This window comes from Choloepus didactylus, chromosome 3 (genome assembly GCF_015220235.1).
Source record: "Choloepus didactylus isolate mChoDid1 chromosome 3, mChoDid1.pri, whole genome shotgun sequence".
Taxonomy (NCBI): Eukaryota; Metazoa; Chordata; class Mammalia; order Pilosa; family Megalonychidae; genus Choloepus; species Choloepus didactylus.
The window spans coordinates 87,296,521-87,320,289 of record NC_051309.1 but is presented as its reverse complement, the minus strand read 5'-3'; the positions used below and the strand labels follow the sequence as shown (position 1 = coordinate 87,320,289).

The following is a 23,769-nucleotide window of genomic DNA, read 5'->3' as shown; positions in this document are numbered from 1 at the left end:
CCACCGTTTCTTTCTTTCCCTCCCTCCCTCCCTCCCTATCATCTATCATCTATTGCTCTGTCTTCTGAACATATGAGAGCAAGCTGCACACATCCTTGAACATACACTATAATTCACGTATCTACTTCCCATGAACAAGAACATTGTTTTATGTAATTCCATTAAGCACAGCTAAGAAGTATAAGAGATTCAACAATGATATAAAGCTTACATTCTATATTTCCTTTTTTTTTCTTATGTCCCAACTGTGTCCCTTTGAGCCTCCTCTCCTCCATCCTCAGATCCCATCCAGGATCATCCTTGGCATTTAATTGTCATTATCTATTTAGACTGTCTTTTTTTTTTTTTTCACTTGTGGAAACATATATACAGCCTAAATCTTCCCATTCCAACCCCTCCCTAGCATTCCATTAGTGAGATTAATCACATTTAGAATGTTGCAATGCTATCACCTTCCTACCATCCATTACTAGAAATTTCCCTTCACCCCAAACAGAAACTCTACCCTCATTTCTTAACTTCCCATTTCCCCTTCCCCCACTTCTCGTAACCCATACTCCACTTTTCATCTCTATGGTCATATTTTCTGATACTTTCTTTGTGTTTACTGTGGGGCTTAAATTTAACCTCTTAAGTCTATAACAATCTTGTTTTTCTTTGACACCAACTTAACTTCAATAGGACGTATGAACTATGTACCTTTACTCCTCCATTCCCCTACCTTTATGTAGTTCTTGTCAAAAATTACATATTTTACATTGAGTCCAAAATCACTGATTTATCATTACAGTTATGTATTTTAGATCCTGTAGGAAGTAAATAGTGGAGTTACACATCAAAAATACAGTAGTATTGGTATTTATATTTACCATGTGATCTTTACTGGAAATCTTTGTTTCTTCATGTGGTTTCAGTCAATTTTTTGGTGTCCCTTCCTTTCAGCCTGCTCAATTCCCTTTAGCATTTCTTATAGGACTGATCTCCTGGTGATGAAGTCCCTCAGCTTTTGATTATCTGGGAATGTTTTCATCTCCCCCTCCTTTTTACCCTCCAGGTGTTTGTGAATTTTCCAAGACTCTGATGGTTATTGACTTCTATTTGTATTCCACTGTGGTCAGAGAATGTGCTTTGAACAAATTCAATTTTTTTAAAAAAATTATTGAGGCTTGTTTTATGTCCCAGCCTATGGTCTATTCTCGAGAAAGTTCTGTGTTCACTAGAGAAGAATGTGTGTCCTGGTGATTTGGGATGTAATGTTCTATATATGTCTGTTAAATTTCTCTATATCTCTCTCTCCTTTCTTAGTTTCTCTGACGGTAGGGCTCCCTTTAGTATCTGAAGTAGGGCAGGTCTTTTATTAGCAAAATCTCTCAGCATTTGTTTGTCTGTGAAAAACTTAAGCTCTCCCTCAAATTTGAAGGAGGGTTTTGTTGGATAAAGTTGGAAATTTTTCTCTCTCAGAATTTTAAATATGTCCTGCCACTGCCTTCTCGCCTCCATGGTGGCCACTGAGTAGTCAATACTTAGTCTTATGTTGTTTCCTTTGTATGTGGTAAATTGCTTTTCTCTTGCTGCTTTCAGAACTTGCTCCTTCTCTTCAGTATTTGACAGTCTGATCAGAATATGTCTTGGAGTGTGTTTCTTTGGATTTATTCTATTTGGAGTGTGCTGGGCATTTATGCTTTGCGTATTTATATTGTGTAGAAGGTTTGGGAAGTTTTCCCCAACAATTTCTTTGAATACTCTTTCTAGACTTTTACCCTTCTCTTCCCCTTGTGGGACACCAATGAGTCTTAAATTTGGACGTTTTATTTTATCTATCATATCCCTGAGATCCACTACAATTTTTTCGATTTTCTTCTCCATTCTTTCTTTTGTTCTTTCATTTTCCATTCTGTGGTCCTCAAGGATGCTGAGTTGTTGTTCATCTTCCTCTAATCTTGTATTATGAGTATCCAGTGCCTTTATAGTTTGGCCAACAGTTTCTTTTATTTCCATAGGATCGTCTATTTTTTTTATTTACTCTTGCAATTTCTTCTGTATGCTGTTCTAGGGTCTTCTTTATGTCCTTTATATCCTGTGCCATGCTTTCATTTTTTGTCTTTAGTTCTTTGATTAATTGTGCCAAGTACTGTGTCTCTTCTGGTCTTTTGATTTGGGTGTTTGGGTTTGGGTTCTCCATGCCGTCTGGTTTTATCATGTGCTTTAAGATTTTCTGTTGTTTTTGGCCTCTTGGCATTTGCTTTACTTGATAGGGTTCTTTCAGGGTCTAAAAAATACCAATCTCTAATTTGTCAGATCTACAGCTTGGTGGCATACACTTTCTCTAACTAACCAGCAGATGGTATCCACGAGTCACCTATTCCCCTCAAGTCAGTTCTCCCCAACTTTGTCTTTGTGGTGTTTGGGGATCTGATTCTTGTGGGGTTCAGTTGGTGCACTAAGTTTGGGTGAATTGTTGGTGCTGTCTGCCCTGAATGTGGGGCATGTGTCTGAGCTGAGAGGGAGGCTGGGCAGCTTTAATAATCAAACCTCCTAGGTGTTCCCGGAGATTTAAGACTGTTGCATGAGTCCAAGCCTTCACCTCAGTCCTGCCACAGATCATCTCTGCTGCTGACCCACAAGTCCCTGGCACTGGCGTAGGGTCCCTGGGATTTGCAAGCAGGTCCCCCTTCTCAGCCGTGCTCTTCTAGGACCCCTGCCGAGGGAAGGCTGCACCACATCCCAAGTGCGCGCCGGCTCTCCAGGGAAGCCCTGGGCTGCTGGGCTGTGCAGGGGTGTTCCCAGCCTGCTATAAATATCATTGAATTGGGCACGTTAATATACCCCTCTTCACACAGCTCCACCTTCCCAGCTCCGGGACAATTAGCTGTGGGTGCACTAAAGGCTAGTGTCCATGGCCGATATTGTGGCATGTGTGCAGTGCTGCGGGAAACACTCCCTGTCACACTGGGACCCTTGGCGCAGCTCTGGGCTATGGGTCTGGCCCCGGGCAGGAGCGTCCCCAGCCCGCTGGGGAGATGGTTGCAAGGAGCATGGTTTCTTTCTCCTTTTGGCTTCCCTCTGCCCCCCTGGCAGCGAGACAATCAGCAGTGGGTGTGGGAAGGGCTATCCTCCACGCCAGACACTGAGGCATTGGGACAGTCCACTCCTGCTGTGCTTCGCTGTGTGGTTCTCACTGTTGTATCTGCAGTTGGTCCCAGGTTTTTTTTTTTTTTTAAAAAGAACTAGTCCGTCTCCAAATGCCAACCCATGGTTTCCCCACACCGCAGCGTGGCCACTGGACTTTCAGCCAGCTCACTCACTTGTTTCAGAATGCAGACTCCTGGTTTCACCAAATGCACGGTCCCTGTGGATTTAGCAGACCTTGTCCGGCTGGTGCATCGCTGGAACTGGTGTTCTGGGTCACTTTCTGGCTTTTATCTAGTATTTTTCACAGAGGTGTTTTTTTGCTGTGTCTTACCTAGCCGCCATCTTGAGTTCTCTGAGGATCATTTTTATAAAGTCTTTGTCTGGCATGTCCAAAGTCTGGTCTTGTTCATTGATGGTTTCTGAAATTTCTCTCTCTTTTTTGGGGGGTGGGGGGAGGAAGTATGGGCCATTGTTTCCTATTTCTTTGTCTGGTAATATTTTGTAGCGCACTGAACATTCTAATATTTTAAAGCGTTAACTCTGGGTTTTAGTCCCTGTGCTCTCTGTTCCTGAAATTTGTATCCAGAGAGTGATACGACAGATTTCCTTGAGTACCAGGAGCTAATAAAAATGAAGGAAATAACACCTTTCAAAGTATTTTCAAATTGGTTTTGTGTTGGCTGATGCTCTCCTTCAAAGATTAGCTCTACTATCAAGAGTATCAGCTTGAGTCAAAAGTGAAGTACAAATTATTCTCTGTCTTTTCTGAGCCTGTGTCTCATCTTAGGCTTGTGCTTGCTCATGACATCTTTGTTTACAGGATTTCAAATACTCCCTATACCCCTATGAAATACATTTTCTTCCCTCCTGAGTACACTGTTGAATTTATTAAAGGAGGTAATTCTTTGCTCCAGATTGTTTGAGTTAATTTTTTCATAAACTGCTTTTGCTGTCTGAAAGCTGCTTCTGCCTGTAGGCAAGTTCTATGAAGGCAAGTCAGAGATAAGTTCCCTGGTTCCATCATTCAGGCTGCTACTTGATAAATTGGTACCAACATACAGGCACCCCAGTATGTGCATAGGAGCTACTCTTCTCCATCCAGAACAGGCATTGGGACCCACAGTGTGAGTGTGGGCTGACTTTACAATGTGTAATGGAAGGGCCCAGGGAGGGGGCCAGCAAGGGCACTATGAGCTTCTCCTACCATTTTATTTTATTTTATTTTATTTTATTTTATTTTATTTTATTTTATTTTTTGGCTTTTATAAAGGGGGTTTATTTGGTTACAAAGTTACAGTCTTAAGGCCATAAAAGAAGTGTCCAAGCTATGGTGTGAGCAAGTATACCTTCACTGAAGGAAGGCCAATGGCATCCAGAAAATATCTGTTAGCTGGGAAGGCACGTGGCTGGCATCTGCTGAGCCCAGGTTGTGTTCCAGCTCCTCTCTCAGCTCCTGTATGATCTTCAAAGTGTCCCTCTTGGCTGTAGCACCTCCTTCCGTCTGTGAACACTTTTATAGGACTCCAGTGATTCAATTAAGGTCTACCCTGAATGGGTGGGATAACACCTCCATGGAAATTATCCAAAGGTCTCACCCACAGTTAATTGAATCACATCTCCATGGGAAAACTCAATCAAGGGATTCCAATCTAATTAACACCAATACATCTGCCCACACAAGATTGCATCAAACAACATGGTGTTTTGGAGGACATAATACATCCAAACCAGCCCAGTTACCTTTATAGGTCTGTCTCCTTGCTCAAATTTTGCAGCTTTTCTGTGAATACAGAATCACTGCAGGGTTTTCTTTCATTTCCTTCCTTGGAAATTAAAATTTCTTCTCTGAGGAAAAGGCTGATGGCCTCCGGAACACCTCTGTCAGCTGGGAAGGCACGTGGCTGGCACCTGCTGGTCCTTTGCTCCTGAGCTGTGTTGCTTTCAGCTTCTGATTTCAGTGGCTTTCTCCTTAAGCGTCTGTGGGTTCTCACTTAGCTTTTCTAGGACAAACTCTGGGCTTATTCTCTTAGCTTTGCCTCTCCAAACATCTGGGTCTGTGTCCTCTCCCACCATTTTTAAAGCTGTGTTTTCTTCATTTGGCACTTGTCCTGTTACTGTAACCCTTTAACTCTTTTCCAGAGTTTTAAGGAAGACAGCACTGCCATTTTTGCTAGTTGTTCAAAGATTCTGTGAGGTAATGGCTCTCTGGAGTGTATTATGCCACTGTCCTGGTCAACTGGACTCACCTTCCTTTAAATTTTATTTGGATGGTCACAAATGACTCCAGCTTGGTCAGAAGACCCCTGATGTTCAAAGTGATTGTCAATGCTAGATCCTTCAGCCACATCTACTAAGTATCAACTTGTCAACAGGGACCATGGCTTTGCATCCCTAAAACCTACAACAGAGGAATTCAACAAGTGTTCAAAAATATATGTTTGTTATCAGTATGATACTCATTACAATTCATTTGTTAAGGCTATGAAAGCTATTTATATTCTCTATAGGAATAAAATGATATTTTCAATGCCTAGTTTCTAAAACTCAGGCAGGAACAGTTACTTATAATCTATTTGGGGACTATAAAAGTTCATTCCTGGTAAATGGAATAGTATGAGAAAAGTCATAGAGACGGGAGAACTTAGGTTTTTTTTTTCCCCAGAGAGAGACAATCCACTAGGGTGGATCATTGTGTCTATAACAGTGTAAATAGGAGATAAAATTGGAAAGTTTTGTTGAGAGCTGTGATTGCTCAAATATAGCAAATCACTGTCAGTTTGGGAGCAAGTGAACTATTCAAATTCCTCCGATATAGCTGAGACATGGTTTGGGAGTGCTAATCGAACAGTGTGTCAAGTGGGGAGGATAGCAATCAGGTAGATGATCATTTCCCTAATCTCTGAATGCAATGGAATTGGAAATAGCTAGGGAAGGTAAGGGGAATTGGGGACTAGAAAATAAAATAGGATATAGCTGCTGATCGGATGTAGGCAACAAGGTTGAGTGAAGAGGCCATGCAGGCTGTGAGATTTCAAGCCTGAGTGACAAAGAGAATAGAAGTACCATGATCAAAAATTGGAAAATCTTAACAGGGAGCTAGTTCAGGGGAGATGAGAAATTTTCTATTGGAAACAGTGATTTTGTTAGACTTCTACTGTTTTTACATTAGTCACAGTACACTCCACCTTTAAACACAGGACATCATAAAGTTGAAGGCTTACAACTATGAGATATATCTTTCCTTGACTCAGGGAGCAGAGTGTCTAGCATTCTATGAGCTAATACATGGGCTCAGAGCAAAGGAAACGGCCTTTACAAAGCTCTCTGGGCCAGGAGACACAGACTGGCTCAGAATACCCCTAAACTGAAATTTATTTTTGTTTCACAGCCCAAGGGATCTATAAATCAGTCTGCTTTATGGACAGGCTATCTGAGAAAAAGAGAAACATTCAGGGAAAGAGAGTTTGGGGAGGTTCATAGATAAAAAGCAGCAATATTTTCACTCATTTATTTGTTCAACAGATATTGATCACCTAGTATATACCAAGTACTGTTCTGGGCATTGAGGGTTATGAACAAGGTCTTTGTTCACATGTAATTTTTTGTCTAATTATCCTATTAGAATTTTTATTCTAACCCTAATTCTAATTCTAATAATAAGTAGATAAATGGATAAGTTGATTTTAGGAAATAATATTATTTTCCTAAGGACCTGTTGAAGTCCCTCTTCTTTCTTAGAAATGACCAAGATCTAAGTTGTCCTGATAATATTTACGGCTGACTCCTTCTCAGGAGAAGCCTTCCCTGACCACTCTAAGAAGCAGGTCCCCACGTCTGTCCTCTGTCTCAGTAATGATTACTATCTGTAATGATCAGTTATTTGTTGTTTTGTTTAGTATCTGTCATGCCCACTTAAAGAGTAGAACCAGGACAGCAGCAACCGTGTCTGCTTTGTTTTATTGGACACCCCATGCCTTTTCCAAGACCTGGCCCATGGAGGGTACTCAGAAAATATCTGTGGAATTAGGGTAACCAACTGTCCTGGTTTGCCTGGTATTGAGGGGTTGCCCAAGACATAGGGCTTTCAGTGCTAAAACTGGAATGGTTCCAGGCAAACCAGGACAGTTGGTCACTCTATGAGAAATGCATATCCAATGGATGAGACATTAATCCCAGAAATAGACCTTCCATCATTCAAGTTGAGTCTCAAGTCTCTGTAAACCAGACCTAGAATAGAGGTGTTTTTATACCATAGTACCGTTAGTTAAAGCCAATGCCTTTAAATTTAGGTCACAGGCTTAGGGAAAAAAGGAAGCAGACCCCTAGGAAATCTCTCCAGCATCATAAGGATCACTATAAGAATGCAGACTTTGAGTTCCAGGGAAAAGATACACCCACAATCACAAACTCAGCAGGGTTGAGTCAAGTCTATCACTTCTGGGTTTTCTCAAGTCTCTTGAGTGCTGAGCTACTCATCTGGAACTAGTCTAGAAACTAACAATTTAAAAATAGCCTTAATATGAAGTAGCATCTAGAAGATAACTCTCATTTTAGAGTTGAGAGGACTCAGTTTAGTCTGAGACGTTAACTTCTCAAATGGAGAAGCAAGTCTTATAGGATCCTCTTTATTTGTTGCTACACTGACTAGTCTCTTTGAAATATTGGCCAACTGCTCTTGCTCCACAAGTGAGAAAATTAGACCCTTCCATTGTTTGCTCTCAACAGGTTGTCCTGTTTTGCATTTCCTCCCTCATTGTATATGCTCTAAAACAAGTTCTGCTAGCCTTTTTGCAAATGACATTTTAATGTCCTAGTTGTTTCTCCCTAAACGAACTCCTGTTTAACAGGTTCAAACACTCTCTCTTCCTTAAAGTGTGGGTTGATTACTTTCAGATTTGAAGTGGAAATTTTTCACCAAAAAAGGGTACCTACTTGTTAGGTGAGATGTTCCTCAAGTTTATGCCTACTGTAATAAACTTTAAAGAGTTTATGCTGGAAACACAAACCAATGGAAAGATAACAGACCAAAATTCATGTTCGTTTTTAGTTCGCTGTGAGTTCTGAATCAGAAGATGACACTATATCTGCTCTTAGCCTTAATGCAAGTGCAAGGGCAGGGCTAACCAAATCACATCTATTTTGAGATGTTTTCAAAACAGAATGCTCTAGTTCAACTATTTTGAGGGAAAATACAGCTTGTTGTCAGTATTTTGGAAGTTAGAAAGTTTGTGTTCATGATTGCCTTTGTAACAGCTTGATGTGTTTGACTTTTTTAAACTTAGGAAGACAGGGAATTAAAATAAGTTTGTTGTGAATTCTTAAAAAAAAATGTAAAAACAAAAACAAAACTGAAGAAATGTTTTATTGAGCTGGGGAATTTTATCCAGTCTGAGACCTTTTATTTTACCCTTTGCTATTAAATTCTTGCTGTGAGAGTGTTAAATTGATACCTCTGTAGAGAACAGTGTCTTGGTCTTTCTTAGATGTATTTCCTTATGTACTTCTTCTTCAGAGATAATTTCTTTAAAATCATTGAGCAGCAGTCTGGACCAGAAAATTCCTCTTCTCTTCTCTTTCAATTCTTCCCAAACTCTACCCTACAAGCAACAGTGATGTCCTTCCACCCCACCTCCTCACCCAAACACATCTCCAAACACACCTTTCCTGTGAGTATTTCAACAAACTTGAAGGGGCCACTCCAGTAATAGGTAGACATTTCCATATATTCATTGTACATTTTCCTTTAGTTCTTGACAACTCTTCACAGAGAATTAATTGGAGAAAAATGTGTTGATAACTGTAGATTCTAAAATTATCACTATTTTATTCCAGGCCCTGGGAACATTAATCATATGATGATGGTGTTAGCCAGTAGGAAAATTGATCTTAAAGCAGGTTTCAGTCAAGAATCATAGTTCTTTTGTGTGTTATGTACTCCAACACACATCACCGTCTGAGAAGGAACACACATAATCACATAAAAAAGCGGGGGGGGGGGGGTTGTTTTTTATAAACTATATGAGATGCAAAACATTCTTTAACAAACTTCAGTCAAGCATATTATATTTTAGTGTAGTGGGTACAAATAAAATTCTCTGAACTGTTGTTTGATAATTACTCTTTATAAATCTGATTAATAGTGAACAGAAAAACATGAAACAATAACTTTAGCACTATATATTCCTTTAAAATGTAAGGTTTAAATATAGAAGTTTGTGCAGTAGAGATGCATGGAAATCCCCAAATTTGATTATAAAATTTTGTTTTTTAAAGAAATTACAGAAAAGTACAAACACCTGTGTACCCACCACCCAGAAATGAAAATGAACATTTGTCAAATCTGCCTTGTGTCTTTGTTTATGAAAAAAATCAAATACTATAGATAAACTTGAAGTCCCCCTTGTTTTACCTCCACCCCTTACCAGAGATAGCCATTTTCTCTAATTCTTCAGTGAAATACATTTAAACCATATAGCCTGTGCTTTTTGTTTTTGTGCAGAAAATATATTTAATGTTAATACTTTTTCATTTCAGAATCTTTAGATATTGTACATAAATGCTGATTTTACTATTGCAATAATGATTATCCATGTGTCAAAATAAATGTTTGGACATCTTACAAGTTTAAATTGCACAGATCATCTACAAATCACAACACTGCCCTAGAGAAATGCTCAAATATTTTCAAAAGATGATATATTCTTTTGAAAATTAATTATTTTATTAGATGAAAGAGAAAAATATGCTTGCATAATGACTACAGTAAATGCTTATCAGAGAAGCTTGTTTTGATCAACATAATTTATTAAATATATTTTTTGAAGTCTTAATAATAGTCCAGATTATGGAAACTTTAATGACAAAGCAATTAAAGACTTTACTATTTTACTATATTTAATATTAAGGAGATAATAAATGGCATTAGTAACATCTAGAAAATTCTAATAAAAATATTGGAAACATCTCTTTTATCATTTTATGGTGAGGTATTAAATAGAGAATATTTGCCATCAATATTTGAAAACAAACGGTAGTTCTATAATGTCACAGTAGCTCCATGGGTCCCACCCCTGCAGGAATATTTAGGAAGTTAGAGTACAGGACTTATCATTAGGCTCTTTGACTAGGGTAGCTTTCCTATTATCTTGTTGTATGGCCTTGGAGAAATTGGTTAATCTCTCTGGGACTCAATTTCCTCATCTCAAAAATGCCTTGGTTGGGGGAACAGGGGTAGGGAAAAATTAAAAGAAACGATCATTAATATTTCTCCCTGCTCTAAAATTTTATTATTCTTTTCTTCATTTTCTCCCTTCTCCCTTTGAGGACTTAAATTGATAATTAGTCAAAATGAGGATAAACTACCTTCCTGGTTGTTAGTAGACTGACAACAGGGGATCTTCTTGCAAAATTATCAGACTTCACATTAAAGGCTAAGAAAATATGAAATAGAAAAGCCTCTGCTTGATTCATTATAAGATTGACTCATTCAGAAGAGACCAGACAAAAACTGCTAGAGAGAGAGATTAAAAATAGAGAAATATGTTTTTATTTACTATTCACTGTAAAGATTATATCAAATGAAGGACATTTATCCAAATAATTCATGTTAAACAAAGTTGAATTTCTACTCAAACAGAAACACATCTAATCAAAATGATGCATGTTTAAGATTAATCAATATTTCCTTGTCAGTGCAGAAAAATTAAGTTATGATGCATTATATAATCACTGAAGATGATGAGACAATCTAGTGATCTTGTGAACAGGTCTGTTATATTATTTGTCAATATCAGTCTCCCTCATGAGTATATTGCAAATAATTTCTTTGTAAGAGCAAACAAGAATTGGCAAATGGCTGAAATAATGCTCATTAAAGAAAAAAATAATAAATTTACCTCTCAACAGTTTTTGTCTATAAATGAAGATACAGTAATTTGTAATCCGTTTAGGGGTGTTTGAAAACCTACTATTTCTGTTCTGGAATTTCCCATTCAGTTGTTACATTCTTTTGCACAACTTTAGGGTCTGGGAGATAAAAAGTGACAGTGACAAAGAATCACATGGATATGTGGAAGAGACTTCCTGAAGTTATCTTTTCTAGTGAATTCCCTTCTATTTGGGAGTATATTCATAGCAAGTTTAAATGGATGGCTATCTGGAATATTTTTAATGAACCCAGATAAGGAAAAATATATGACTTCTATAATGACCACTGTCAGAGTTGAATGACCCTCGCAAACCCAATGTTCTCCCTAAATGAGTTAATGGATGTGAAAGAACACTGTAAACTATAACAAATGTTGTAAATTATTATTGAGACGGCCATTCCAAGGCTGACCCAATCATTTGTTGCATCACAGAAATTCCTTCTAAGTGGGAGGGTTTGTTTTACAGTTACAAAGTGGTCGATGGCACTGGGCAGACACACAGGGTATTGAATATCTAAATCTTCTCTCCCGTCGGGGTCATCTTTCCCATTGAGTTCTGCAGAAATGTATGTACAGAGGCTAAGGCCAAACACATACACAATCCTTATTACTAGGACTTCCCAACATGGCCCCTGGTAAGCTAGGTTGGCCTGTGGACATAATTCCTTTTATACAGGCTAGAAGCTGTGTGAGGGCATGGAACCAAAGCATGCCAAATAGCCTCCTTTCCCCTTTCATGCCAGGCTCTCAGATGAGGCGGAGAGAGAAATCAAGGAAAAATACACTAAAAAGCAAGGGGAACAAAAGGGATTTTCTCTAAGATCTGGAGCTGCACTAGTCTGCGTGGCCTGTCCGAGACCTTGTCACAGTAAGCTATCTCAACATTGCAGCCCTTGGGAGAGAGAGCAAAGAGGGAGGATCCCAAGAAAATGAAACTTGCTACAGAGGGGTCACAACATGAATACTAGGGGTCCCCAATATCTTTGTCTTGACTTTGCCATATGGCCACAGTATTTTCTCCTCCTCTCTGAGGGCAGGAAGATTGGACAGGAATAGTTATGTTTCCTTCTTTTTTCCTTTGCATTTATACTCTGTAAGGTAAAGATTACTTTTTTTCCTTAATGTAAAATAGTTTGGTATCTAGGCAGTAATCTAGGTATTATAGGTTCTTATTTCTTACCTATTCAAATTACACCAGAGTAAACAAATAATTGTGTTTGTGTTCCAGAGAAACTGTGATTAGTTCAGAGATACTACAGGACAAGTTAACCAGTTACAAAGCCATAGTAACACACTCTGCTCAGGAACTGTTAAATGATTTTCTCAAAATCTCATCTGATCATTCTTCATGTTTTTGTTTCATTCAGTTCTCATAATCTTTTGTCAACATACAAGAGAGTATGTATGTATGTACGTGTATCAAAAATGTGTTTGTCTTCTTGGGGTTTGAAAGTGACAAGGCTCTAGGCTGTGGCCTAGATTGACTGTTGATAAGTAGTGTGACCTATGACTTAGTTTTTTTCCATTTATAAACTGGAACTAAGATTCTGTGTCCTTGGACTGTTCATCTCCGTATTTGAGAGTGACATTTAGAAAACAAATAAAAGAGAAAATGTGAAAGTGTTTTTGGGAGTAACTTGGCCATTTTAGAAGGCTCTTTACGATTCAGAGAGAATAATTTGATACTGAAAAAGGGTGCCCATTTCACTTTGGACAGTTTTAATGTTTTTCTTGCACTAAAGCTGGAATCTATTCCCTTATACCTTTCCCTTTTGGTTCTCTCTCCAGTGCCCTGATGCCTCATTCCTCTTTCACATGAGGATTGTTTAAGTATTTGAAGACAGCTATGCTTTCTGAGATTTTCATTTAAAATTCAAGTGTTTTAAAGAAGCCATAAACCATAAATCATGACATTAAACTGTGTCTGTGAGACAAATAATAAACATTGCTTTGCAATGAAGCAATGAGCCTCTAGTTTAATTTAAATATGCACATCTAGTTTTAACAGCAATACCTTGAACATGTAAAATGAATTAAATTAATGGAAAATGTTTTTCAAACAGCACTTCATAAATCTTACAGTAAGTAAATTCCTTTTACAGAGTAGGAAGATGGGAACAGTAGAATCAAAGCGATATGGGTTTAATTCATGGCTTCTCTAGCTGTGTATCCTTGGCAAATTACAGTATTTACCTTCCTAAGCCTCATTCCTTCAACTCAGAAATATTTTTCAGGGTTTTGGTGAGGATAAAAGATAATGTAAGTAAAGGACTTAACACAAATACGGTGAAAAACTCTCGAGAAGACAGAAAGAATGAACAACTTCAACATATATCGACACAGTTAGATGATCTGAAGTGCAAGCTGGAGAAAAAACAGGGAGAAACAGAACAAGATGGATTGTGAAATAACATTTAGGTAAATAATTCTCACATGCACACATAAAACAATACCATCATTGTTCATACAAGGTGAACTGAAAGACTAACACCACATACAGTGTGAGAGAGGAAGTGCCTTCGGGATGCTGAAAACTGGGATTTTATATGAGAAATGAAAACGACTAAAACAATAGAAGGAGGGTTGGATGTGGATCAGTCACGATGATTGCTCTAATTTTGTGCACGTGAGGTCCAAGAGGAACTGAAAAGAAAAATATTTCTTAGCACAGAACCTGGCATGTAGCAGAGATTCAAAACAGGTAACTATCATTACTTGGGTGAGGTATTACTTCGCAGGGCTTTATTTGCATTAATTTAAATGATATCACTGAACTTAAGAACATATACCGGGTTAGAAGTTAGCTGGTGGAGTTAAAAGGCCAGGAAGAAACTATAAGTAGACAAGAGAATGAATATCTTTTCATGACAGATAATAATGGGAAATATAATAATAACAGCTATTATTTATTGAGTGCTTACTGTGTGCTGGGCATTAATTAGTTCAGTAATTTATTCAACCAACAAGTAGCTAATGAGTGCCTATTAGGTGTCAAAAGCCGTTCTTGACATTGGGAATGCAGCAGGAAAACAACAAACATTGCTCTTATAACATTCTAGTAAGAGGAGACTGGCAATAATAAGTAAAATGAACAGTATGTTAGATGGTGATAAATCCCATGCAAGAAAAGCCCCCAACAAATCAGAGAAAGCCAATATGGAGAGGGGGGTGATTGCAATTTTAAATGGGGGTGGGGGGCAGGAAAGGTATCTCTGAAGAATATCATTCCAAACCCCTTTTCTGTATTCTTTCTTTTAATCTTCTCAGCACCCCTATGAATAAGGTACTTTTATTAACCATGATTGCTATTTTTCAGATGCGTAAACTGAGTCCAGAGTCCTTCAGTTCCTTTTCTAAGGTTCGGTAGCTGGCTAAGTGACAGAGACAGGGTTAGTGTTCAGGCTGCCTGACTCCGGAGCTGTCCTCCTTGTGTATTATTTATCATGTGGGAAGCTAGAAAGGGCCCTGGGAGATCCATCAGAATGGGGAGCAGGAGTCTGGTTTGGAAAACTGCTGAATCAATATTATGATTGTATTCATTTAATATTCTGAGACACTAAAATAGCCATCTTTTGTTTTGGCAAACAAAACAAAACAAAAAAAACCTCAGGAAGTAAATCTGGGCAAAATCTTCCAGGCTGGTGGGCTTATCTAGAATTTACATAGGATATGCCAGATATTTTCATTAAGACATCCTGATTAGGTCCAGCCCTTTTGTTCTATTGAGACAAGACCAGGAAACTCAAGAGTGTAAGTGACTTGCCCAAAGTTATACATCTTGTTTGTTACAGAACCCGAATGGAAAACTGAGCTTGATAAAACAACCCATCACCAAAAGCACAACAGTCTGGCTGAGGGGCCCAAGCCGTCTTGCTTTCCTCTGAACTGCTGGCTCCCGCCAAGCTCTCTTGACTGTATGGCTTCCCTTTTAAACTGTGGAGAAGCTATGTGAAGTCAAAGTCTCAGATAGGTGAATGTGAATTACTGAGTTGGGAAAGACCAGTTTGTATAAGGGAAGAGGGGAGTATGATAAAAGAGGAAGAGAAGTGAGAGGAAGCACAAATGAAAGAAATGAGGGAAACTGTCAGTCAAGAATAGGCAAGGTGAGTTTCAAGATGACAGTTTCCACCCAGGAAGGAGATGCGAGATCATGGGGCAGGGACTAAAAGGGTTTCTCTATCTCAATGATTCTAATTTTAGCCCTACAGGACAGGTAGGAATACTGCAGTTTTATATACAGAGAAAATTAAGCTCAGAAAAGCTACTTTACTTACTCAGGGTCACACAGCTGGCAAGAGTTTCCTGAATGTATCAGTTTTTCTCTTTCCGTGGGTCTCTTTCTCCCGTTTTTTGTTCCCATCATTTCTTCCTTCCAGCCTGCTTTAATTTCTACGAGATACTGAGGTTTATACCTTTATTCTAAAACAGTTATAAAAAATCCAGTGAGTATGTGGTTACCACAACACAGCCTTTACCGAGGACTAGCCTCCCTGCTTGGCCTCCAGAATCGAATTTCACAGCACAAGTACCCTTCCTTTGTGGAACTTACCAGAGCCATCCGTAATTTTACATTTATTCATGCATTTATTTGCTTAACGTTCTCCCCCCACCCCCGACTAGAGAGTCTGCTTTTGCCCTCAGTATGTCCCCAGCGCCTAACACAATGCCTCAGTAGCTCCGTGTTTACCGAACAAATGTTCTGTGGTTCCTTTCAGCTCCCTTCTGAAAGTTACATGGACAATAACCTTTAGTTCATAGATACTGTATAACGAGTCGGACCGGCATTTACAGGTAGTACACAGGTAAATGCTACACTCACACACACGCGACTGCACAAACAGCCCGGGGCAGGTGCCCTCAGGAGGAAATGCGCGCCGACCGGGCCAGCCAAACCAGCGTTGGCAAACACCGCTGCGCGGGGCTCCGCAGCTTGGGAGGGAATGGAGACAACTGCGCAGGGAGGGCCCCAGCGCCCCGGGACTCCCGAGGCCGGCTCCCGGGGCCCTGCGAGGGCGGCGGGGTGGGCGGTGAGCTGCGCCCGTGATTGGTCCGCCGCTGTGGGCGCGGGGCGGAGCTGGCGGAGGGAGGCGGGCGCTCCGAGCCGAGGGGGTGTGCGCAGCGGCCGGTGCCGTAGTTTCAGTATAAACAAGGAACCCGACTGGTTGGGCGGATTTTCTTTTTAATCCTTCTTCCCGCGCGCTCTCGCTCGCTGTCCTTTGGTCGCATTTGTGGGCGCGCGGCAAACATCCGGAGGCCGAGGATTCTGGGGTCCGTGTGCGGGTAGGTTGTTCCCTGACTGGGCTGTTTTCCCGGGAGAGAGTCTCCCGACGGCGGGAACTTGGGACGGCGTTGCGCGCTGCGTCTTCCCAGGCAGCGCGCTCCTTGCCATCCGCGCAGCGCTGGGAGCGAGCCGGCCGGGTTCTCCAACCGCGTCCCGGCTGCCAGGTGCGCCCGGAGGAGGCGGGAGAGCCGTGGGCGAGAGACTGCTCGAGCTCCCGCCAGCACAGAGCGTCCCGCAAAAGCTCGGGACAAGGAGAGTCCCCCTGCTCGGCCGCCGCCGACTCCTGGGACTACTCTGGGATCGGTCCCTGTCCCAGCAGGTGCCAGGTCGAGCCTCTGGGACCCGGGCAGGGAAAGGCTTGGGTTTGGCTTTGCTTGTCTTTGGGGATTTCGCAGTTAGTTCTTCTTTTGGCGAGCTGGGTGCAATTTTTGAGGATTTGTCTGAGTTCTCGTCGCGTTCATCCCTTTTTCATTCCCATTTTCCTTACTGTACACAGCTCGGTGGTTTTCTTCTATTTCTTGGCTGGTTTTTGTGTGTGAGTTTGTATTGGGGGAGGGGTGTGTGTGTTTATTTTGGGTGTCGGTGACGTATAATCTAAGGTTTAACTCTTTGGAAGGGCCAAGGGAACAAAAGTCATGGAGTTGCGACTGACGAGATGATGTTCATTCATCCCTCCCTTTCACCTGTCGAAATTGGGAGCACCGAGTCGCCCCGCTGCTGGCAGGTTTTACTGTTGCTTAGGTGAATCGCATCACCGGGTTGGGAGATGATAATGTGAGTTTTAACAAACCTAGAAGCCTCGCGGACAGTGTGAGGAAGGCTGCTCTTCTAGGAACCGTGGGAACAAATCCGGTACTGTGTAAAAGAAAGGGGGCGAGCCGGGGGTGGGTGTTGGAGGTAGACTGGTGTGTGGACGGCGGTGTGTGTGTGTGTGTGTGTGTGTGTGTGTGTACTACTCTAAGAACTGTTTCCCACCCTACCCCAACCGAACATGCGCATTTCCCGCGAAAGCAGCACAGCTAAGCATCCCCTGACAGAAGATGCAGAGGGTGGCACAAGTGTGGTAACTAGCCGGAGGAGATGTTCTGGGGGGCAAGTCACTCTTCTGAATGTAGACGTGCAGATGCGCAGATGAATTCGGTGGGTGCAGTATATTTAGATGAATATGCACACAAGGTTTGTGTGTGTGTGTGTCTGTGTGTGTGTGTTTGGGTCGTTCTTGTCTCCAAGGAGCCCTTCGTCAGCAACACCATGTGACGATGGTCAGGAACTGCTGGCGTGCGTAGATCTATATTTAGCCGGAGATGATCCACAAGTCTCTACTGACCGAGGGAGGGTCCCTGAACTGGGTGCATAAAGGGGAAGAATCCAGGGATCGGGACTTTGCACTCCTGGATGATGTCTGGTACAGTCAGATTCAGATGGGGTGAATAACTATTCTTTCCTTTGAAAACAGTAGCTAGAGCTTGGCACGTGATAGCTGTACCTTAATTTAAAGCATAGTTGGACCATGATGATAAGCCTATGCTAAGAGACAAGGAGGTTTACAGTGACCCACAATATATACCTGATTGGAGAACTGGGAGGAAAATTACTGGCCTAAAGAGGTTTAGATAAATGTAAAATTTTCTTAAAAAAAACCTTTTGCTGTTGAGATTTTCATTAGAGAGAAAAAAAAGTAGCAGCTTGTTAGACCTTATAATTAATGAGTATTTTATTTTTTGAGGGGGTGGATGGTGTTTGAACCAATAAAGACCAAGGGAGTCTTGACAGAAATCAGAATTCACAGACAGTGCTATATTATGCTTTTAAACAAATTCTCCAGCAAAGACGAGAAGAGCTACTGGTTAGCAAGTTTCTTGTTGGCTTTCTTCCACTACGCACCAGTCAATCCTTTGTTTTCTTAGAGGTGGCAACATTTCTGGCTACTAAGCATACTGGCCTTGTACTTTCCAGTTGTCTAATGGAGTGTTAAATGCTTAGAATTCATTTTTCCCATGGTGCATTTTCAGTCTTGTTCCATTTTATGTGCTTCACTAGACATTTTATCTGATACTACCACACCTGATACCTGGGGATCATGCTGTCTTTTGGAACAGAGAATCACCAAAAAGCATGAACATTCATTGTCTTTTATTTCCAGCTTACCATCTAGTCAATATATTTTTCAGTATATATTACTAAATGTTTCTGAACTTCCTGATGTATTATAAATATTTACTATGTTAGTACTGAAATTTCATTCTTATTTTGTGTAGGTTGATTTTTATTAATATATAGCATTCTTAGGCCCTTGAACTAAATATTCAAAACTTCAATTCAAAAAAGAAATGATGAGTTTGATGATTGCATCTGTTTGCTTTCTTACCATTAAAATTAACTACTGGCAAATAGAATGCAGTAGCCCAAATAAAACCAATTGAATAAGACATATCTAGGGAGGGGAGAGGCTGAGGAAGTGACTGTGCTAGCTAAGGGATAGTATGGTACAGGAGGCTACATGATCAACTTTAACAACCTGGAAAGTCTTTCTGGAAGAACTGGATTTTGAAGGAGCATTCAGATGGCTACAGGGAGGGCGCCTCCTTGCAAAGGAGAAGGGGCAAAGGAGGGTATTCTTCCTTGTTTAGGATAAGAATCTGGAGATCACTGAAGCAGGGATTGATTCTGATGCCACAAATAATGGAAATGCCATTATAACATTTTGTGAGGCCTTAAAAAGGCAAATTGTACTGCTGAAAATGCTGCTTAGTTAAGACTTATGGATTTTTGTGGTTATGGTTGAATTCAGGTGTTGATTCCCCAGCCTTTTCACTTTTCTGGAACTATAGTTGTCCTTTTTTTTGCTTTTCTAATCTACAAAATTTAGATCTATGTAACCCTTAATTAACCTAAAATGACAGATGTTGTAGCCTTGTGCTATGGGCAGATTTCTGCCCTGAGACTTTTCTGGCTGAACTGGATCCGCAGCAGTCACTTATCTTCCCTCTGTACCTGCAGGATCTGTACAATGGACAGAGGGATTGAACTACATGATTTATGAGTGTCTGTTAGCTCTGTGATAACTGATATTTTGCTGTACTATATCACTGCCTGCATCTGCTGTGCCTTTTTAGAGGTGGGAGAATGATAAGTGACCTGTAGTTAGATGTTCAGCTGCTTTCTGGATACATGGAAATGAAGAAAGGAGGGTGAAGTTGCTTTTTATGGATGAAATTTATGTAGAGATTTAATGAACTGCTTTTTGCTTTTGTTCTCCTAAAGTATGAGAATTAAAAAATACTAATTAGCTAGATGATTGAGTCAGAATTTCTGTTTGGCCTATTGAGTTAGTTACTATCTAAGCTTTAAATTTCTCATCTGATCATCTTTTCCTTAGGTCTAAATACTTAGTATTTCATTTCAAGGTATGTCTGTATCTGATATCATTCCACAGTGAAAGTACAAATTAGCCTTATAAGAAAGAAAAACCAAAAAATAAAATTATCCTAGTAAATATGTTCCATAATATAATGTAAAGAGAAAGCTCTACTTGATTACTAAATGTCTTCATGAAATATTAGGTCTTTTTCCTGCTGCAATGAACTGGGATTAGAAAAATAAAACCTTTTAATAAATGATACCCCCCCATATAATATTCTATAATTTAGCTTGAGATCTATCATGTATAAACAACTGTTCGACTCCTTATGTCTGTAACAAACGGTAGCCACAGGTCACGTGGGGCTGTTTAAATTAAAATTTGATTTAATTAAAAAAATTTAAAATTAATTTATCAGTTACACTAGCCACATTTTAGTGCTCAATAGCCACATACGACTAGTGGCTACGGATTGGATGGTGCTGAAGAGGAACATTTCCAGTATCCCGGAATGCTCTACTGAGCAGTGCTGACTTAGATAATGATGATTTTGATTATCTAGATGATCACTTTTATCCTCTGGGAGAGTAAAATAATTAATTCTCATCGTAGATGAACACCTAAAACCTAAGGAAGTAAGACTGACTGTCTTTATAAGCTTATCCTTTGACTGATAAAGCATGAGCTATGCCACCTTTCAGAGTTCAGTAATATGCCAAGGTCACAAATACCAATTTCTCAGTATTTTTTTCCAGAACTCTAGTTGCCCTCTTGCTTTTCTAAACCATCACTGACTGTTAATGCTGGAAAGCACTAACCTATTAAAAGACAAGGAACGAGGAGCCACCTACTGTTAAAGTCAGGAACTGCATGGAAGTTGTAGAATATAATGATTGACGCATAAAGGATGTCAACATATTCTGTAGTGTTACCACACAGTAAAGATATATCTCATAGAAGTTTTAAATGACTCTCCAGGCCTATTTAGAGTTGTCATGTACCAAAATATTGCTTTGTGTCTTAAAAATACTACTAACAAGATTCCCCGAGACAAAAGTTGAAAATTTTATCTTTGTTTTCCTTCCAGGAAAACCAAAGATAGGAACTGTTTGAGTCAGAATCCCCTTCCTCCATAAATTAGGAATTCGTAAAGAATTTTTTAAATAGCGTCTTGGACAAATCAAAGCAAAATGCAAATTCACTTTTTGTATGGAAGCCTGTAACTTAAATCAGGAAATAGTATCACTATTCCATTCTTATCTGGGGAAAAATAAAACCGTCCTTCCTCAAAAATACTCTGGTTTTGTACTTGAAGTAGAGTAAGTATTTGGAACTCAATTCCAAAGAATGTGCTTATCTTGGAGATCTACCCTTTTCTCTTCATGTGCCAAAGAATTGAGTAGATTCTGAGTTGTCTGCTCTTTATTGTTTGCACTCTCAACACAATAGTCTTTCTTCAAGGGAGGAGGTATAGCATTTCTACAGTTTCCAGAGATGCTGTTAGAAATCTCTCCTTTTAGGACTTCCCCTGGCTCAGGAGAGAAATAAAGAGAAATCTAGATATTTTCAGGCTCAAAATAAGCCCTGTTTTAGTGTTAGTAACTTGACTTTCACCTTTCATGACTCAGATCCATAGTTTGATACACCCTGTGATCATGTATTCAGTCTTTATATTCTAAGACCTAGCAATGCCAAAAGGAATAAAGCTGAAATATGTAAACTCTTCTGATGCAGGTCTCTGGAAACTTAAATGAATAAATGAAGAACATATCTTTGAATATGCAGCCCATCAGAGTACAGAGTTCTTTTGGAATCTAGTTGGGAATTAGGGACTGGTAATTCCAGGATATTAAATCAAACCTCTCCCCACTAAACAAATATGCTTCCAAAGTTCAGCTGTGATATGGAGGCCTTCATCTATTTTTTTTTTAAATTGGGATATGTGCCCAGCATTTGAACACAAGCTAAAATAAAGTGATCACAGCATAAAGACACTGGATTTATTAAGTATTTCACTGATGAAATATTTCTAGTGAGATAGAGATTGGGAAAAAAAAAACAACTTCTGTGACTTCTACCTTTTCTCTCTCATTCTCTTGTGTGTAAAGGAACTGCTGACTTGCCATTCTGGTAGAGATTTACAAAGTGCCGATACCAGATGTTGAGGGATGGCTTTTGATTTAGTACCCACACACATCTTTTCCTCAACCTGTTTTCCAATTTGAATTGTCACCTGAAACCACCTTATCCTAGTGCACCTGCTTCATCATAAATAACATTGTGCAAAAGCAGTTGCTAATTCAAACACAGTGTGCTGTTGAGAAAAAGGCAGCTTTTCATCTGCTGCTTTAGTTGGTTTGAAACCATTAGGCATGCCTTTCAAATCCATTCACCCCTTAAATCACCCTGAGCTTGCTTCCTTGCCGCTGGATCAATGTCAGCCTGAACTTTTTCAGGGTCCTTGGAAGAACATGATATATCTTTGTGACTGAATTAGCTTCCTTGTAAGATAACTTGTCTGTCAACCATCTTTTCAGCTACCAAATTAATTTTAAGGAAGATTTATCTTGTATACCTGGGTTGGGGGTTGGGTATATCTTTACTTCCGATTGGGAAGTTTTCCAGAAAAACCTATAATTTGTATACTAAGATTAGTGGCTTTAAGCTTTATTTTAGCCTGGCTCATTAAAAAAAAAAAAAATAGTCTGTTTTCCATTATTGCACTGTATCTCCTCCCCAGGTCAGAGTGCCCTGTGAAATGTTGTGCTGCCTCCATTTAGGGGGTAAAATGCCTATTTTAATATTTTAATAAAGCCTTATTATTCTTTTCTCCTCTTTAACTCTATTTGATTAGTAGTGCCTGAAAGTATAAGTATTCCTTGATTTCTAAGGAGCCACCCTTGCCCATCTTAGACCAAGTCTCCCTTCAGAACCACCATGTTCTCCTTTAAAGTAGATACCTAAGATCTACGTTCTATATAGTCCAGTACCTGGGCTTATTAATCTGGTCTAAGCAGATCTGTTGCTACGTTTTTCTGGGGGTGGTGGTGGTAGAGGGTGGCGAGGTTTGTGTTCTCCCTAAAGAGTTCAGAGCCACTGGCCTAAAGGAACCTTTTCTGAATTGTGAGGAACTTATAAATGAGACTTTGTTAAGGTGAGAATTGCTTGTGAGGAGATTAACCTACCCTCTGCACTGGCAGTGATTTAACTACATTAGCAGCTTTTTCAGGTGCCTCATACAAATCTCTCTTCTTCCAAACAAAGCAGCTACTTTGAAGCTTGACTTAACAGTCAACTAATGCCAGTATCTAACTTGCTGCACTGTCACATATTCTAATTCTGGAGAAGAATCAGTGTTTCCTGAACCAGATATTTTGGTTAGCAGGTTCTCGTAGATAGCTATATTAAGCTGGGAGAAATTTGTGCTAAGGAAGGAGGGCAGACAGTGGAGAAGCTGGCTTTGAAAGTATTTTAGAAAGTGTAGAGAGTAGTAAATTCAAAGCTTACAGGACCCCCGAGATAGAAAACATTAGTGTGGGAACTGAAAAGAGAAGGTTTGTTGCACATAAGAAAGCATCAGGATGACATTGAAATTAAAAAATAATAATAATAAAAAAATAAAAAGAAAGCTGTGGGTTAGAGCAGCATCAGGTTTAACCCTTCTTCCCTCGGGAAATCATTAGTAAATGATTCCTGGAGTTAATATTGTCCAGGGATACATACTTCTCTGAATTCTCATGTACAGTATTTGGATACTGGGTTTGTTTTCTCAAACAAAAGCCAAGTCATTATTGAATCTTCGGAGCCTCCACCTCTTGATTTGTTAGAAAGACTTAGACATCCAATCTTAGTAATTCTGAACAGCCCTGAATGATCTGGGTAATGAGAAGGTAGATACTTGAGAGTAAACAAGCTGCTATGCTTATCACCTTAGATATTTGAAAATAGGCTTCATAAACAGTACATTCCATTTCATTCCCATGCACTGACCTTTCCCCTTGTTTATCAGGTGCATCTGTTACACAAGGCAGTTGATCCTCCCAGAGAATGGCTGGTCTGGTCACTTG

General features: G+C 39.8%; 2 protein-coding genes across 3 annotated transcripts in view; one reads left to right on the top strand and one right to left on the bottom strand.

The window, feature by feature from the left end:
- Nucleotides 1-23,769, top strand: part of RASGEF1B (RasGEF domain family member 1B) — a 146,054-nt gene that overhangs the window by 89,127 nt on the left and 33,158 nt on the right. Inside the window, exon 1 of one of the 2 annotated variants that reach the window (XR_005215899.1) lies at nucleotides 16,189-16,340. The exons of the other annotated variant lie outside the window; for it this stretch is intronic. The gene's annotated coding sequence lies outside the window, so the exon portion shown is untranslated. Of the gene's footprint in view, nucleotides 1-16,188; nucleotides 16,341-23,769 lie in introns of those variants that run through there. 2 annotated transcript variants of the gene reach the window in all.
- Nucleotides 8,482-18,423, bottom strand: LOC119530327 (eukaryotic translation initiation factor 3 subunit A-like). The gene is made up of 4 exons (XM_037831447.1): nucleotides 18,406-18,423; nucleotides 15,748-16,630; nucleotides 15,335-15,479; nucleotides 8,482-9,085 (listed from the first exon to the last, which is right to left on the bottom strand). Exons 1-3 carry the CDS (start codon nucleotides 18,421-18,423, stop codon nucleotides 15,475-15,477), a joined length of 906 nt encoding a protein of 301 aa, XP_037687375.1. The 3' UTR covers nucleotides 8,482-9,085; nucleotides 15,335-15,474.